The 15,254-nt window shown below is 34.2% G+C and overlaps 1 protein-coding gene across 4 annotated transcripts in view; it reads right to left on the bottom strand.

The window, feature by feature from the left end:
• LOC124542923 (DENN domain-containing protein 1A) overlaps positions 1 to 13,544 on the bottom strand; it is a 32,121-nt gene extending 18,577 nt beyond the window's left edge. For 3 of the 4 annotated variants that reach the window (XM_047120863.1, XM_047120866.1, XM_047120864.1), the window contains exons 1-7: positions 13,223 to 13,543; positions 12,408 to 12,563; positions 11,671 to 11,808; positions 6,913 to 7,096; positions 5,802 to 6,059; positions 5,070 to 5,171; positions 835 to 947 (exon numbers count right to left, since the gene is read on the bottom strand). In XM_047120863.1, coding sequence (XP_046976819.1) covers positions 835 to 947; positions 5,070 to 5,171; positions 5,802 to 6,059; positions 6,913 to 7,096; positions 11,671 to 11,808; positions 12,408 to 12,563; positions 13,223 to 13,239 — 968 coding nt within the window. In that variant the 5' untranslated portion in view covers positions 13,240 to 13,543. Of the gene's footprint in view, positions 1 to 834; positions 948 to 5,069; positions 5,172 to 5,801; positions 6,060 to 6,912; positions 7,097 to 11,670; positions 11,809 to 12,407; positions 12,564 to 13,222 lie in introns of all 4 variants that reach the window. The other variant, XM_047120865.1, reaches the window with a different exon arrangement.
• Positions 13,545 to 15,254: the final 1,710 nt, after the last annotated feature.

Below are 15,254 nucleotides of genomic sequence, written 5' to 3'. Positions count from 1 at the left end.
TCATAGCGGCGAATCTCAAAGGGAACCAGCATCATCAACAATTCTTTATTGACATTATAATACCTATTATAACATGGTATAGTTTTGTAAGAAATAAATAATGTTAAATTATCTTTTCCTCTATACTACATGTACCCAATTCAATTTATTTGTTTATTTTACTGGCATGCCAATGATTTTCCATATCAATAACACTACATTAGCATTAAAATTTGTTCGTTTGTATATATAAGGTAATCTCTGGTAATAATATTCGAATTCTAAAAAAAATACTAGTAATTGACATTATTCCAGAGTTCTTTAAAACCAGTTCATAGTCGATCGGGTTTTTATAAGGTATAGTACGACACAACTTAGATGTAGCATCGGCAAAATTCATAAAACCGATCACATCCGACTTAAGTACACTCTCCCAAATCATCAATATTTATTTCTTATGTGAATCCTTACACAAACGTAATAACTTGTTATATCATATGACCTAACATATTCGTCAGTTTGACACGTCGATTTCACGAGAATCTATAGCGACGAATAGCGTCGAATGGCGCGATAGGGAGCTTTTTCTATTGGTTGTGTGAATCGTCAGTAATCGGTTTCAATGCATTTTCCGATGCTACATCTAAGTTGTGTCGTACTATAACTTGATGTGCGACGGATAAAATTATATCACATAGGCAGCGTAAGAGCGTTAGGTATTAACTAACAATCAAATTTAAGGTGAGACGAATGATCATATTTATATTGGTTATGTAAATCCGCAGTAATCGGTTTAAGTGAATTTGCCGATGCTACATCTAAGTTGTGTCGTACTATGTGTTTGTATATTCTTACCTGATAGCATCTCTGTAGCCGCCAATCAAACAGACGAGCGCACGCAGAAACGCCCTCGATACGGCGTCACCGAGTGCATTTTTATCACTTAAAGCCTTTTTTAAACTCGCTACCTAAAACAGAAGTATTATATTAAATAAACAATATTTTTTTAATTACATAAACTTACTTCAATCATAACTAAGAAATTAAGAATTATTTGGAAGCATACAATTAGGCAAAGCAGGTAATTTCCTAAATATAGAACTTTATATAATCTTTTAATTGATTATTTGTCCCTTTTGAAATTAAACACATTGATATCTTTAATAAATTTGTATTAGCTTTTGGAAATAAACTATCAAGTTAACATTTTAAAGTAAAAATTTGAAAGTCTAACCATTTATTTATTTCTGTTAAAATAGAAGACAACTATAAAATATTTTTTTTAAATCATCTAAGTGCATATCTGTATTTGACTTTTATATTTTGAAAAGTGTTTATGCTTTTTGCCTTGATTACTGATTAATTGTTTATTCAAAAAACAATTGAAAAAGATGGAAGTCTCCTGTCATGTTGCTTATGGAATATCCACTTGACCATATAAAATCTACTTATAAATAAAAATAATAACATTATATATTGATTGGGAGCATATTACACAGTACTAATTTAAAGCGGATAAGTCAATACATGTGTGATAGGGGCACAACCGACATATATATATTTCTGTGATATGTTATCTTTATAGCCGACCAGAAGATAAATTATGAATAAAAATTCAGCATTTGAAAATTAATTGGAGCTTGCCCGGATTTGAACTCACAATCATCGACTAAGGTTCAAATTGTAACTAGAATACATGAATCAGACTCTGTGAATCACGACTAGTCATGCATTAAAAAAGAAACCATTGACATAACCTTGTAACAGCAGCGTATGGTTACAAAGATATCATTCACTAATATTTATATTCTTACAATTTCATTTCAAGTATTTATTGTAAGGTATTATTCGATACATAACTAAACTATTTATAATAATATTTTTATGGTAATATTTTACGTCAATTCAAAGTTACATCTTCCATTAGACCAACAACAACAGCCTGTAAATTCCCACTGCTGGGCTAAAGGCCTCCTCTTCCATTAGGTAGGTACAAATTGGAACATTCTTTTATACCACGAGCTGGGGTATGCGTTTACGTTAGAGATGATATCTGTTCTCGACGCCTCGGCAGCCTTGAAGGACAGGACCTATCGATTATCTGGCTGCGTGTAGACTGCGATGATCATCCGCGAATCTATGCGTGCCTTTATAGGTCCCATAGCGGTAATGCCGAAACCGACCGACTGGTTGAGCACGTCCAAATGGCTACAGATTCCGTGCTTCAGCAGATTCCATCCGCAGAGATCATTATTCTGGGTGACTTTAATGCTCACCACGCAGAATGGCTCGGCTCACGCACCACCGATCATGCGGGTAGATCTGTTCTGGACTTCGCTCTAGCATATGATCTGACACAACTGGTCAACTCGCCAACGCGAATACCGGATGTGGAGGATCATACACCTTCCCTGTTGGACCTTCTGCTGACTTCGCATCCGGATGGCTATCAGGTTATCGTCGATCCCCCTCTGGGCTCGTCTGACCACTGTCTCGTCCGGAGTACAGTGCCGGTTGTGCGGTACTCACGGCCACGCTTTGTTGGGTGCCGCCGAGTATGGCACTACAAGTCAGCAGATTGGGATGGGATGCGGTCTTTTTTTGCATCGTACCCATGGGGGCAGATTTGTTTCTCGCCGGATGATCCGAACGCTGCTGCTGACTCTGTTGCCGATGTGGTGCTTCAGGGTATGGAACTATTCATTCCTTACTCTGCAGTACCCATCGGTGGCAAGTCCCAGCCTTGGTTTGGTCGTTTCTGCAAAACGGCATCACGCCGAAAGTGGGAACGCTATCAAACCTGGGCTAATGCATCTGCGTCTCGTGATGTAAATACCAGCGCATTCAAAAAGGAATATAACTCTGCCTCTAGGTCCCTCAAAAACGTGATTGCTAGGGCGAAGACGGAGTACATTGGCAGAATTGGCGAGAGACTGGTGCGTCTCCCTTCAGGAACACGAGCGTTCTGGTCTCTCGCTAAGGCTGTCTTAGGGAATTTCTGTCAGCCCTCTTTTCCATCTCTGCACAGGGACGGTGAGTCATTGGCCCATACCGCGAAAGAGAAAGCTGATCTTTTAGGCTCTCTCTTCGCGTCGAATTCGACTCTGGATGACCAAGGAAAATCTCCACCAACAATTCCGCGGTGTGATACCACGATGCCGGAAGTTAAATTCCGGCAAAGTGCAGTTCGTAAAGCACTTCTTTCCTTGGACATTCATAAGTCGAGCGGACCCGATGGTATCCCTCCAATCGTGCTACGGACATGTGCTCCCGAGTTGGCACCGGTCTTAACGCGTCTTTTCCGGCAATCCTACACATTAGGCGTCGTCCCGAATTCCTGGAAGACAGCTTTGGTGCATCCGATCCCTAAAAAAGGCAACCGCTCAGACCCGTCCAATTATAGGCCTATAGCCATCACCTCCTTGCTCTCCAAGATAATGGAGTCCCTTATTAACTGCCAGCTCCTGCGGTACCTAGAGGAGAATCAGCTGATTAGTGACCGCCAGTACGGTTTCCGTCGGGGTCGCTCAGCCGGTGATCTTCTAGTTTACCTTACTCATAGGTGGGCTGAAGCAGTTGAGAGCAAGGGGGAGGCATTAGCAGCCAGCTTGGACATAGCGAAGGCCTTCGATCGCGTATGGCACAAAGCGCTTCTTTCGAAGCTTCCTTCCTATGGGCTTCCCGGGAAATTATGCAATTGGATTAACAGCTTTTTGGCAGATCGGAGCATCAAGGTCGTTGTCGACGGTGCATGCTCTGACTTAAAATTCGTCAATGCTGGTGTTCCACAAGGCTGCGTTCTATCACCCACTCTGTTTCTTCTGCATATCAATGATTTGCTGCAAATCGGGAACATTCATTGCTATGCAGACGACAGTACCGTTGACACCTTATACACCGGCCGCGCTAATTTTTCTCGGGAAAACGTCGAAGAGAACCGGAACAAACTTGTGTCTGAAATCGAGTCTTCATTAAACGAAGTCTCGAATTGGGGCCGGCTAAATCTAGTCCATTTCAACCCCAAAAAGACGCAAGTTTGCGCGTTAACCGCTAAAAAAACACCATTTGTCGTATCTCCACGATTTGAGAACATTCCGATAGCCGCTACAGGTAGTATCGGAATACTTGGCGTTGATATTTCGAGCCTCGTTCAGTTCCGCGGTCAATTGGAAGGCAAAGCCAAATTGGCTTCAAAAAAGCTGGGCGTGCTCAGCAAGGCGAGACAGTATTTCACGTCGGCCCATCGCCTAAAACTTTACAAGGCGCAAATTCGGCCTCACATGGAGTACTGCTCTCACCTCTGGGCGGGTGCTCCGCAGTACCAGCTCCTTCCATTTGACCGCATCCAACGTAGAGCGGCTCGAGTTATCGACGATCAAGCCCTTTCCGATCTCCTTGATCCTTTGGCTTTGCGTAGAGATGTCGGATCACTCTGCATCTTCTACCGAATTTTTCACGGGGAATGTTCCGAGGAATTGTTCGGATTAATCCCGGCTGCTGAATTTCACCTTCGGACATCTCGTCAAAATTCTAAGTTTCACCCGCACCATCTTGATGTCCGAAAATCCACAACAGCGCGATTTCTTAGACATTTTCTGCCTCGCACAACCACTTTGTGGAACCAGCTTTCGCCGGCGGTTTTTCCGAACCGATACGACATGGGAACCTTCAAGAAAAGAGCCTACTCCTTTCTCAAAGGCCGGCAACGCACCTGCAAGCCCCCGGGTGTTGCAGATGTCCATGGGCGGTGGTAGTCACTTTCCATCAGGTGAGCCTCCTGCTCGTTTGCCACCTATGCCATAAAAAAAAAAAAAAAAAAAAAAAAAAAAAAAAAAAAGGAGAAGGTTTGGAACATATTCCACCACGCTGTTCCAATGCGGGTTGGTGGAATACACATGTGGCATAATTTCTATGAACTTTGTCACATGCAGATTTCCTCACGATGTTTTCCTTCACCGCTGAACCCGAGATGAATTATAAAGACAAATTAAGCACATGATTCAACGGTGCTTGCCTGTCTCTATATATATTTATATACTTATTCCATTATTATTATTGTTCCAGGATGGTAGCAATAGTGAATAGCTTACCATATCTTGGGGAAGACTGTCCAAGTCATGAAATGGAGATTTCAGCTCATTTGCGTCTACATCCAGTACAACTACATCACCAACTTCCGACATCCGCACTGTCTGAAACCAGAAGACATAATCAAACACTATTCAATTTAAGTTAGTTTTAATAAATGTTTATTAATGTGAAAGTAACTCTTGTCTATCTGTCTGTCTGTAGATCTTTCACGACCAAACCGCTGAACCGAATTTGATGAAATTTGTTATGAAGCAAATTTGAACTTCAAGGAACGACATAGAACACATAAAAAGTGTGAAGCCGTGGGACGACTGCTAGTAGATAACATTTTAACGATAACGGATACGTATCGTATAGGATTATGCGAGTTTCGGATAGTTTCGAATCGGATACAAGATAATTTAGAAATTACAATTAATTATTAAGTAAAAAATAACAAGATAACAATTTGACTTTATATATATTTGTAGGCTATTTAAGACTTTTGTAGATTCTACCAAAAGGAACCGGTGAGAAACTCAAAATTTACCATTTTCTTGACCTTGCCTGACAGACAACATGTATTAACTCTACATTCTTTATCATCTATAATTTATACTAGTGTTGAATAAAAATGCCCTATTTATTAAGATATTTTCAACAGATATGACAGTATAAATCACAAAAAAATTTACATGATTAAAAATGTAATCATTATAATTTTATCATATACATATATGTAAAAAACATACCTCCATAACACTTCTAGGAACACCAATAAGAAACGGCATAGGAGCCAACAGATAATCAACCAAATGCTTCGGTAGTATTGGTATGAATATGTGTTGCCAGGACATAGGGAACAAAGTCGCGTTGGCGGCTTGGACGCAGGCTGAGAGACGCGAAGGCTTCGACGCTACTATCGCTATCCGCCTCTCATGGAGTAAAGCCGCCCAGAGACCTGCCATGCATTTCGTATCCATAGCGCTGAAGTACTCGGTGAGATTGCACTTGAAACAGATTAAAAATAATCATTCAATTAAATATTAACTGGTATCCAGTAAAATAAAAATAAATTCAGAGAAGCGAAAAATATTTTAGAAAACTTGCACGTGACTAATTACAGGGAAATTCTGGCACATTTAATTCTGCTGCAAAATGCTCAAAGGAAGGTCTTAACCCAAGACTGGGCATTTTTCAGGCCCTACTTGTTATATTAGACTAGAATGTAACAATACATTAAAGACAACTACAATAGACTTTGTTACATTACAGACAACTAGAACAGAACTACATAAATATTTACTAGATAGGATATATATAAATATATCCTATTTCTTTTTTTTTATTCGAGATCGAACTCATTGTTGTATAAAATCTAATTTTATTAATTTATCCACACTAATATTATAAATGTAGAAGACACAACCATACACGAGCTTAGCCCCACAGAGAACATATAATACATATATTTTTTAAATTCGTTGTTTGATGCCCTTTATATTCAAATTTTGAAATTGAAAATTAACAGAATGTTTAAGGCTATTGACAAGTAATAAAAACATGATTATAAACTATTTATACCTTACAAATTCTCAACATGATTGAACGGCCTACATAGTGTTGCCATAACTTATTAAGATTTAAATTTAATTTGCAATACTAAATTTTAGTATAGCAATATAAATTTCCAACAAGAAAGCAAATAATATTGTAGTATTATCGCAGTAGAATAATTGGTGAATGAATTTTGCTCACCTAAATAAATAAGTCTGTATATACCATAAACCTACCACTGATGACTTTTTTGACTTACTTTACTATATATTGACAATTATTTCAAATATCAAAATTTTTACTCACATTGTCCGGTATACTGGGTAATCTGTTATCTGGGCTTTGACATGAAAAAACACTATGACCAGCATTGTACGTAACTTTGAGTGTGTGGCCCGGCATAGGAGGCCTTATGCGGCATGCCTCTAGGAACGATGTCAGCTCTCCCCTCTCATTACTGTTTAGTAAATTTGCTATACTATTTAGTAACCTGCAATATACACATAGCTTTAAATAAAATTCAGATCACATTAGACGCACTTAGCTGTTTATATTGTTGATATAACACAAATTATTAAATTATTGCATATAAACATATCTCTGTGCACGTTAAATTTATCTGTTCAGTTGTTTGAGAGTCACAAACATTAAAACATACACACAAATGTGATATGCAAAAATAAATAAAAAGAATAGTGATTTGGTAAGTATTTAAATAATAAAAAAATATTGTATGGAAAAATGTTCCTTCATTATTAATATTTGTATGTATATCAAGAACATAAGAATTAAAATATCTATTTATCATAAACTGTTGTTATTTTAATATACATATAGTTCAACTGAGCGATATTAAGCACTAGAAATAACTACAAGAAACAATACAGATATTAAATAATATTTTATCATTAACATAGAACACATCGGTGCAATATTATTCTAACTTAAAATAAATGTTCGCTTTCTTATAGATAATTTATATAATTTAATATAAAGATTTACAAGATAGTAAATCGAGCCATTACCGCCAAATTATCGTAAGCGACACTTTTGTCGAAAAATCGTTTTTTATTGATACTAATATTTTAAACCGTAACGGATCGATATCTGTTGATGATTCCCTCAGAAAAAAAACCGTTACAAAGTTATAGCAAATGCTAAAATTATCGTAAATACATACGTTTTTAAAGTCTTAACGTAAGCGACAATAGGCAATTTTATCTTATTTGACTAATGACGGATTTTTTTTAGCGCAAGCGACCTTACTTATTATCGCAACCGACATTAGTCCTTGATCGTAAGGCGCTTACTATAAAGAAACCTGTCGTGACATATTTATTTCCGCGAAAGTTATTAGGATGCAACTAACAGTGTTCCAAAGGGAACGATGTAAAAATGTAATATGCGTACAATTTATTGCCTGTAATATTGTTCTCCCATTTTAATTGTTGGTGTGTTAGATTAGTATTGGTTAAAAATAGTTAAGTTAGGCCATTCTCGTTGATACGAGAATTTTATATAATTGTCGTTGATACGAGAATGGCCTCTATTTTACATAAGTTTAATTAGAGAAACAAAGAGAGGATGACAGAAAATTCCTTAACGATCTCTCAAAGACGGGTTCTTAATAGGTTAGTGAGCACACTTTTTTTACTACAACTTTGTCCGTCCGTTTATATGTTTTACATCATGCGATTCTTTTTAGGATATCTCTTGTTTGTTATAGCTAATATCACCACTCCCCGCAGAAAAAAGCTATCATGAAACTGCTTTTCCCGAGAACATACAGCAAGATGGAGAGGCTTTAGTTCTTGATCCATTCTTGCTAACAAGCAACAACAACGATATTAATATAGACCCTACATTAACTGCGACGACATCACGGTCTGATCCCGTTTTAAATTCTGAGCAAAATACCAATCCACGTATAACAATAACTCAAAATAAACTTGTTGTTTCAGTGATTCTGACACTGAAAATTCTTATACTTTAATGGATTTAGATAATCGAAATGAAATTGCACAAGTAGATATAACAAATCAAACTAATTTAGGGGATCCTATTATGCCAGATTGCATTGATCAAATCAAATCAAATCAAATCAAAATAAACTTTATTCAAGTAGGCTTTTACAAGCACTTTTGAATCGTCATTTTACAATTAAGTGAAGCTACCAGCGGTTCGGAAAGTAGATTCTACCGACAAGAACCGGCAAGAAAATCAGTAGTTACTCTTTTTTAATATTTAAAAAATACAAAGTCATGTTAATCAAATACAATTATTTAAATTAATATATCCTGCTTGGAAGTCAACAGATATTAACTCCACGCTTTTTTATCATCTATAAAATCTTGTATCGAATAATATGCTTTTTCTCACAATGTATTTTTTACAAACGATTTGAATTTACGAAACGGCATAGTTAAAAATGTCTGCGGAATTTTATTATAGTAACGGATACCTTGCCCCAAGAAGGATTTATTGACGTTGCGGAGTCGGAAACTTGGCGTTATAGCCTAGAAAGTGATCAATGTTATTGTGAATATACATAATATTGTTGTAAATATACTGTGACGCAACAGTGGGTATTCCTACTTTGTTAAAAACCTCCCGAAGAGAGTCTCTTATTAATACAGCCTAGCACCAGTTCATTTTTGACCAAGAAGAACTAAACGGGAAGTCTTTGGATATCTACGACAATAATGCTTCTAATAATCTACGACATTGATAGTGAATACTCATGGAAGCCCGCCTCATCGTTCAGTGTTTCGGATGGACATGAGTCACCTCAAGAGACGAGTGTTGGTCAAAGAGGATACAGGAAAATAATACCCTTACCGGAACGTCTTTTATCAAAAAAAAATCGCAAAGCTGCTGTAGGGAAATCTGTGCAACCTCATCCTTGTATGAATAAAAGATGTGGTAGCTCATGTTCAAATAAATTTACTGAAGATGATTAGGCTATTATCCTTGAAAACTATTGGGGATTAGGTTGTGACAAAAGACAAAAAGATTTCCTACTGTCATGTGCTAAAGGGAGACCGATTGGCAGAAAAAGAGCTAGTAGTAATGTTCGTAAAATATCATACGATTATTTTATAAACTATAATGGACAGACTATTAAAATATGTCAACAACTTTTGCTTAAGACCCTAAACTTATCTCAAATGTCTTTAAGATACGCTATCGAAAATGCCAATAAATTTCTGAATACCGCTTGGGAAAGCAGAAAAGCTCTTCATACTCATAATAAATCTGGTGAAGTAGAAATCGCACAGTTAAAATCGTTCATTGAGATGTTGCCTGCTGTTCCATCCCACTGTTGTCGCAATAAGAGCACAAAAGTATAATTACCTCAAGAATTTCAAAACATATCGTTTTTATACACACTGTATGTTGTCACTTGAAAGAAAAGAATCTAGAATGGTGATTCCATCAAGAATATTTAAGTATGCGGCATAATGAAACCATACGTGATGCTTTAGCTGAAACGGACGAAGTATGATGCAAATAATGAGAATTGTAATACTTTACTTAATTTTATATAAGTACGTTATTATATGTATAATCTGCTTGATCTCATTATTCCAAATGATTAACATAAATATATTTTTAATGATACAAATATTATTTTGTTTAAAACCTATGATGGAACAGTACGTGGTGTTAAAGCAGACGAAGTAGATTTGTACCAGAAGAAATACTTTATTTTATTTTATATACGTTGATTGAGCTCATTATTTTAAATGTTTGATATGAATAAATATATTTTTAATTATATTTGTGACTATTTCATTTAAAAACCTTTTAAAATGCTTATTTATTTACAGTTATAGTTTCTTGGATATAGTCATTTTAATAGACATTTTTATCGTAAACGCCAAAATCACTATCGATTATGACAGCAAAAATAATGTAAACGCCATAAATGGCATAAATACTTATAATTTTTGTTTTATTTTCAATTATATATTTAAATGTTTAAAAAATATTAAAGTATGCGAAATTTTTATTTCCTAGCACGCTTCTGTATAAAAATATTTAAAAAAAATCGTCTCCTGTAAAATTTGGTTTTTGTCGGTTGCGCTAAAATGGCGGTAAAGGCTCGAAATAATTAAACTTATCTTAGCAAGCCAAAAACATACTGTATTTAAGTATCATATTCTTAGAAGGACATATGAATCTCCTATTGAGAATCATAAATTAAATTTAAAGCACGCACATTTTCACAATTTATGTTCTACCGAGAAGGATAGACATGATTATCTTTTGTGGCTATCTTTTTATCCTCTCTGATAGACTCACAATGTTTTATAATAAGCACTTGGCTTCAATTTACTGGTGATAAATGTGTATTTAAATTTTATGGTGCTCATATTTATAAAATTATACACAGAATTAATTTTTTTTATAAAAACGCTTAATTTTGACTGTCATAGTTAAATTTTACTAAGAATTTAGACAAAGTTACGAAAATAAACAATATAAAAACAACAAATTCGCCAAATTGTTTATATATCTTTGCGCAGCGTAAGTGATTATAAAAATGTTTCCAAAGTAATTAGTTCTTTGCTTGGAAAAACATTCATCGCTTTGCTAGAATATTACTGTTACACAGAATATCGCAGTGCACGCAAAACGAGAGGATACCCTTATTAATTGACTTTTTAAAAGACTCTTATCATTCGCACGTGATGTAAACATACAACAAGCTTATACAATGTTGCACAGAAAAAATATCTGCTTAATTCACTCAAACAATTAGAGAATCAAAAATATATTTGCATAATATTTGACATCACTAAAAGTGACATTTTACCTAATTTGATATATTGATATATGTATTGTAAATATGTATCGTTATTCATTATACTCCATCAAATTGGCGATGCACTCAAAAAAGTATAGGTTATAGGTATAGATGCACTTTATAAATTATAGAACTCGGGGTGGTAGGAAAAGTACATGTTTCGATAAATATCACACAAAATAGATGTTCAATTATTTTATGTAAATGACTGAAATAATAAACAACACATTCATATAAATAATCATAACACTTACTTGTAAAATATATCATGCCATGGTAAATGGGATAGCAGCACTAGCGCTGTGTTTGCTTTTGGATCATAACGACAAAAACAAAATGTATATTTCGAATCCACAGACGTCAATACAAAGGAGTAATGTTGAACAAATGTACTGAAAATAATAAAGACTGGAATAAGTACACTAGATAAATACATTTATAAATTTGGCTGCATGCAAATTTTCATATATATATAATGAATGAAAATTAAAAAGTTAAAAAAAAAAGAATTAAACATGCATAATTATCATTTATATTTCACAAATATTAGAAAATCTAGATTTAAAATAGTCTTATAGCATTTAGTTTTACTTTAAAGTGAAAATAATGCAAATAGAACTTTGAAATGTATCAATACATAACATTACGATTCAATTGACACTTGACATTGTGCCATGTACCAATTGAAAATTAGATCAAGAGAAACTTGTTACATATTTGTAGTATATATACATGGAAACAAAATCGAGCAAAAAGGTTTTATTGAATAATATTTCTATTAAGTATATTTAAAACTAGCAATAGATTTGAAAGGTTTACTATGCTTTTGATGTTAAAAAAAGGATCTTAATGGATAGAGACTGATATGATATTTTTACTATTTAATACCTCAAATAATAAAATAAGACTATATATAGATATCACAAAGCTTAGCGTACTTGTAAAAGAGGTAACAATAGTTACGCTTCAAAGATAGTATATTTATGCTTACTTCTCCAATTGACATGGAAATGTGAATTTGGGTACATTCTTCAATTCTTCTTCATTTTTATAATTCTCTGGGTATTTTCGTACTACATATGGATCTCTTACATGATCACCGGGGGATACTTCACAGAACAATTCAAATAGGAAGCGAACGGTATCTCTGAAAGCATTGACAGGTTCTACGGTAAATATAAATATTACGGGAAAATAGATAGTACTAATTACATTATGACACAAATTTATTAAAATTATAATCATTCGAATATTATTAACTTTCAGTTTCAATTTAAATTGCACATAACAAACAACACTTAGCATTGGAATATTTTATAAAATATTAATGCAAACGTAATTTTCTTAGAATTAATAGGTTTACTATGAATGAATGGTGAATTCACATTTAAAAATTAACTTACAAAGAATAAACCTTGTGCAGAAAGTCCATCTCAATGGATTTATAATAAGCTGTTATTGTAGACATATAAAATAGTATTTTTTTTTGTCACAAGTTTCGGCGACTATATCGCCATTTACTTTTACAAAAGTGGGAGACAGTTGGAGTTATCAATTACAAGCTGAACACAATGACGTTTATGATTAGGAGCAGGAAATATGTGTCAGAGCAAAAATAAAAGGTCTATTAAAACAAATGTGATAACGATGGACGGAATAAGAAACAAACAATAAAAAAATAACACAAAATGATTGGCACCATATATGAGGTTAAATGATTTGGCAGTGAATATAATTAGATCGATTATTACTTAGAAAGTTACTAAAATATGTCACGAACGATTTAAATATTTGTTATTTGTTTACCGTAATCTGGAACCCATGTCTGAACGTGGACCTTCTAAAATTTTGATTACATCTTACTATGACTATTTTTTGGCAAATATCAGAAGATTTCTCATATTATGAGACATCACAAGCCATAGATATCACTTTCGTTTCACAGCAAACATTTTTAAAGATTTTTCCTTTGAATCATTCCAACTATTATGAAAGACGATGTTATTGAGTCAGTCTTTACTTTTTTTTTTATTAGTAGACTTATTGCAGTTATTGCCTGTTTCACTTTACACTGCACTTCATTTCAAGCCGAGAACGTCTCGAACTGATACAGATTAAAAATGTAGCTACTTTTATATTTTAAGCACAGACTGTCATAGCTGACAACAAATATAACGGTTCGTCACGTCCGCGATCCATCATATTGACTCAGACGAATGAATGATTCTTTAAATGAACACTAGATCATAGCTTTAGAGCATAAGCATTATTTTTATATTTAACTAAAAATGACTATTAAATTATTAACCCTGTGCTACACAGTTTTAGAAGCTTGAAAGTTAAAATATTCTGTTATTTGATTGTCTAGATTGCAGATATTAATTTTTTTTTTGCAACATTATAAACAGTGATAATGTTAAAAGAAGTAAATATTATTCATGAGTACGCAATTTAAAGACTCAAAAATCTAATTGGGACCTTATTTGAAATATATTTGAAAACATATTCACTTTCATTTAATAACATACTTCTTAATTTGGTAAATACAAGTCAAACCAGCAATGAGCTTCTGTGGTGGTTTAGATTAGTAGACATAGATAATATATATAAATTGTAACGGTCTATATTGTACTCTACTGTCACTTCCATTGCACAAAAGATGCTGTTACATCAATTTAACTCGAATTACATGTATTTTTATTTTTTATCTTATTCTAAGATTTTAGAGGCTTTTTAAGGCTTACAACCAACGCAGGACCGATGAAGGAAATAATGTAGGGAGGGTACATTCAACTAAATTATAATTAGTTTTTATTACGTAGGTAAAAATAACTCAAATATATGACATTACGTTCTATGTTAAAAGGACTATTTAGTTAACTACATCTTCCAATGAAACAACTCATATAATAGTGATCGACCTTCATTCGATGCGCTCGTTTTATTGTAGGAATAAAATTCTCATATAAATTAAATTTTTATAAACAGTAATACATTACTGAATAATTAAGACAGTTATGCAATGTTTTCAATTGAAATACTATAGTATTCTATTTGTAAATTTAATAAAAGAGTATAGTGCTTTTAAACAAAATTATAGTGCCTGTTAAAATTTCGTTTTAATTATTAATGATGCGATTATTACCTGATATAGAGGGTTCTTCCTGATATAGAAAGCCGGGTATGGACCTCAAGGCGAACCTCCTTGCTAGGGCATGTCCTCAACGGTAGCGTGTAGCTACCGTGTCATTGACTTTTGACCCAGTGGGTCAGGATCTTATAGTCCCAGTTGTGTGTCAATTATTACCTATGTGCATTTTTATGCGCAATTTTATGCGCATTACCTATGCGCAAGCTTCATTATAAACCATCTAGCTTCCTTGTTTCCTAATGACTTGACCAACTTTCAAAAAAATGTATTACTCGCTTGCTCTTGCAACTGCTTAATAACGTTTGTATCCTGCAATTAAAACATCCAAAGTAGGTATGTATTTACCTTTCTTTGTCGAACGCCCAGATATATGTCCTGCAAAGACCCTTATAGCATATGTAAATAAAACGAAAGACCTGCGTCAATCAACATAGTTTTTTATCAGTGTTCATAAGCCCCGTATATGCGTTTCAACACAAACCCTTAGTTGCTGGATTAAGTTTACTTTTAAAGTTAGTGGAATTGACGTGTCTGTGTTTTCGTCCCATGGCAATTTGCGATCATTTTTATTTTATGTATTATTTTTATATATGATAAGTAAAGATTAGTGATATATGCCATTATCTTTGTTATTTACAATATTCCCTCCACTCACTCTAAACATCTACATTTTGACAATAATACTCA

The sequence above is a fragment of the Vanessa cardui genome, chromosome Z (genome assembly GCF_905220365.1).
Source record: "Vanessa cardui chromosome Z, ilVanCard2.1, whole genome shotgun sequence".
Classification (NCBI taxonomy): Eukaryota; Metazoa; Arthropoda; class Insecta; order Lepidoptera; family Nymphalidae; genus Vanessa; species Vanessa cardui.
Note: the sequence above shows the minus strand (reverse complement) of the source record. Positions and strands in the feature narration are given on the sequence as shown.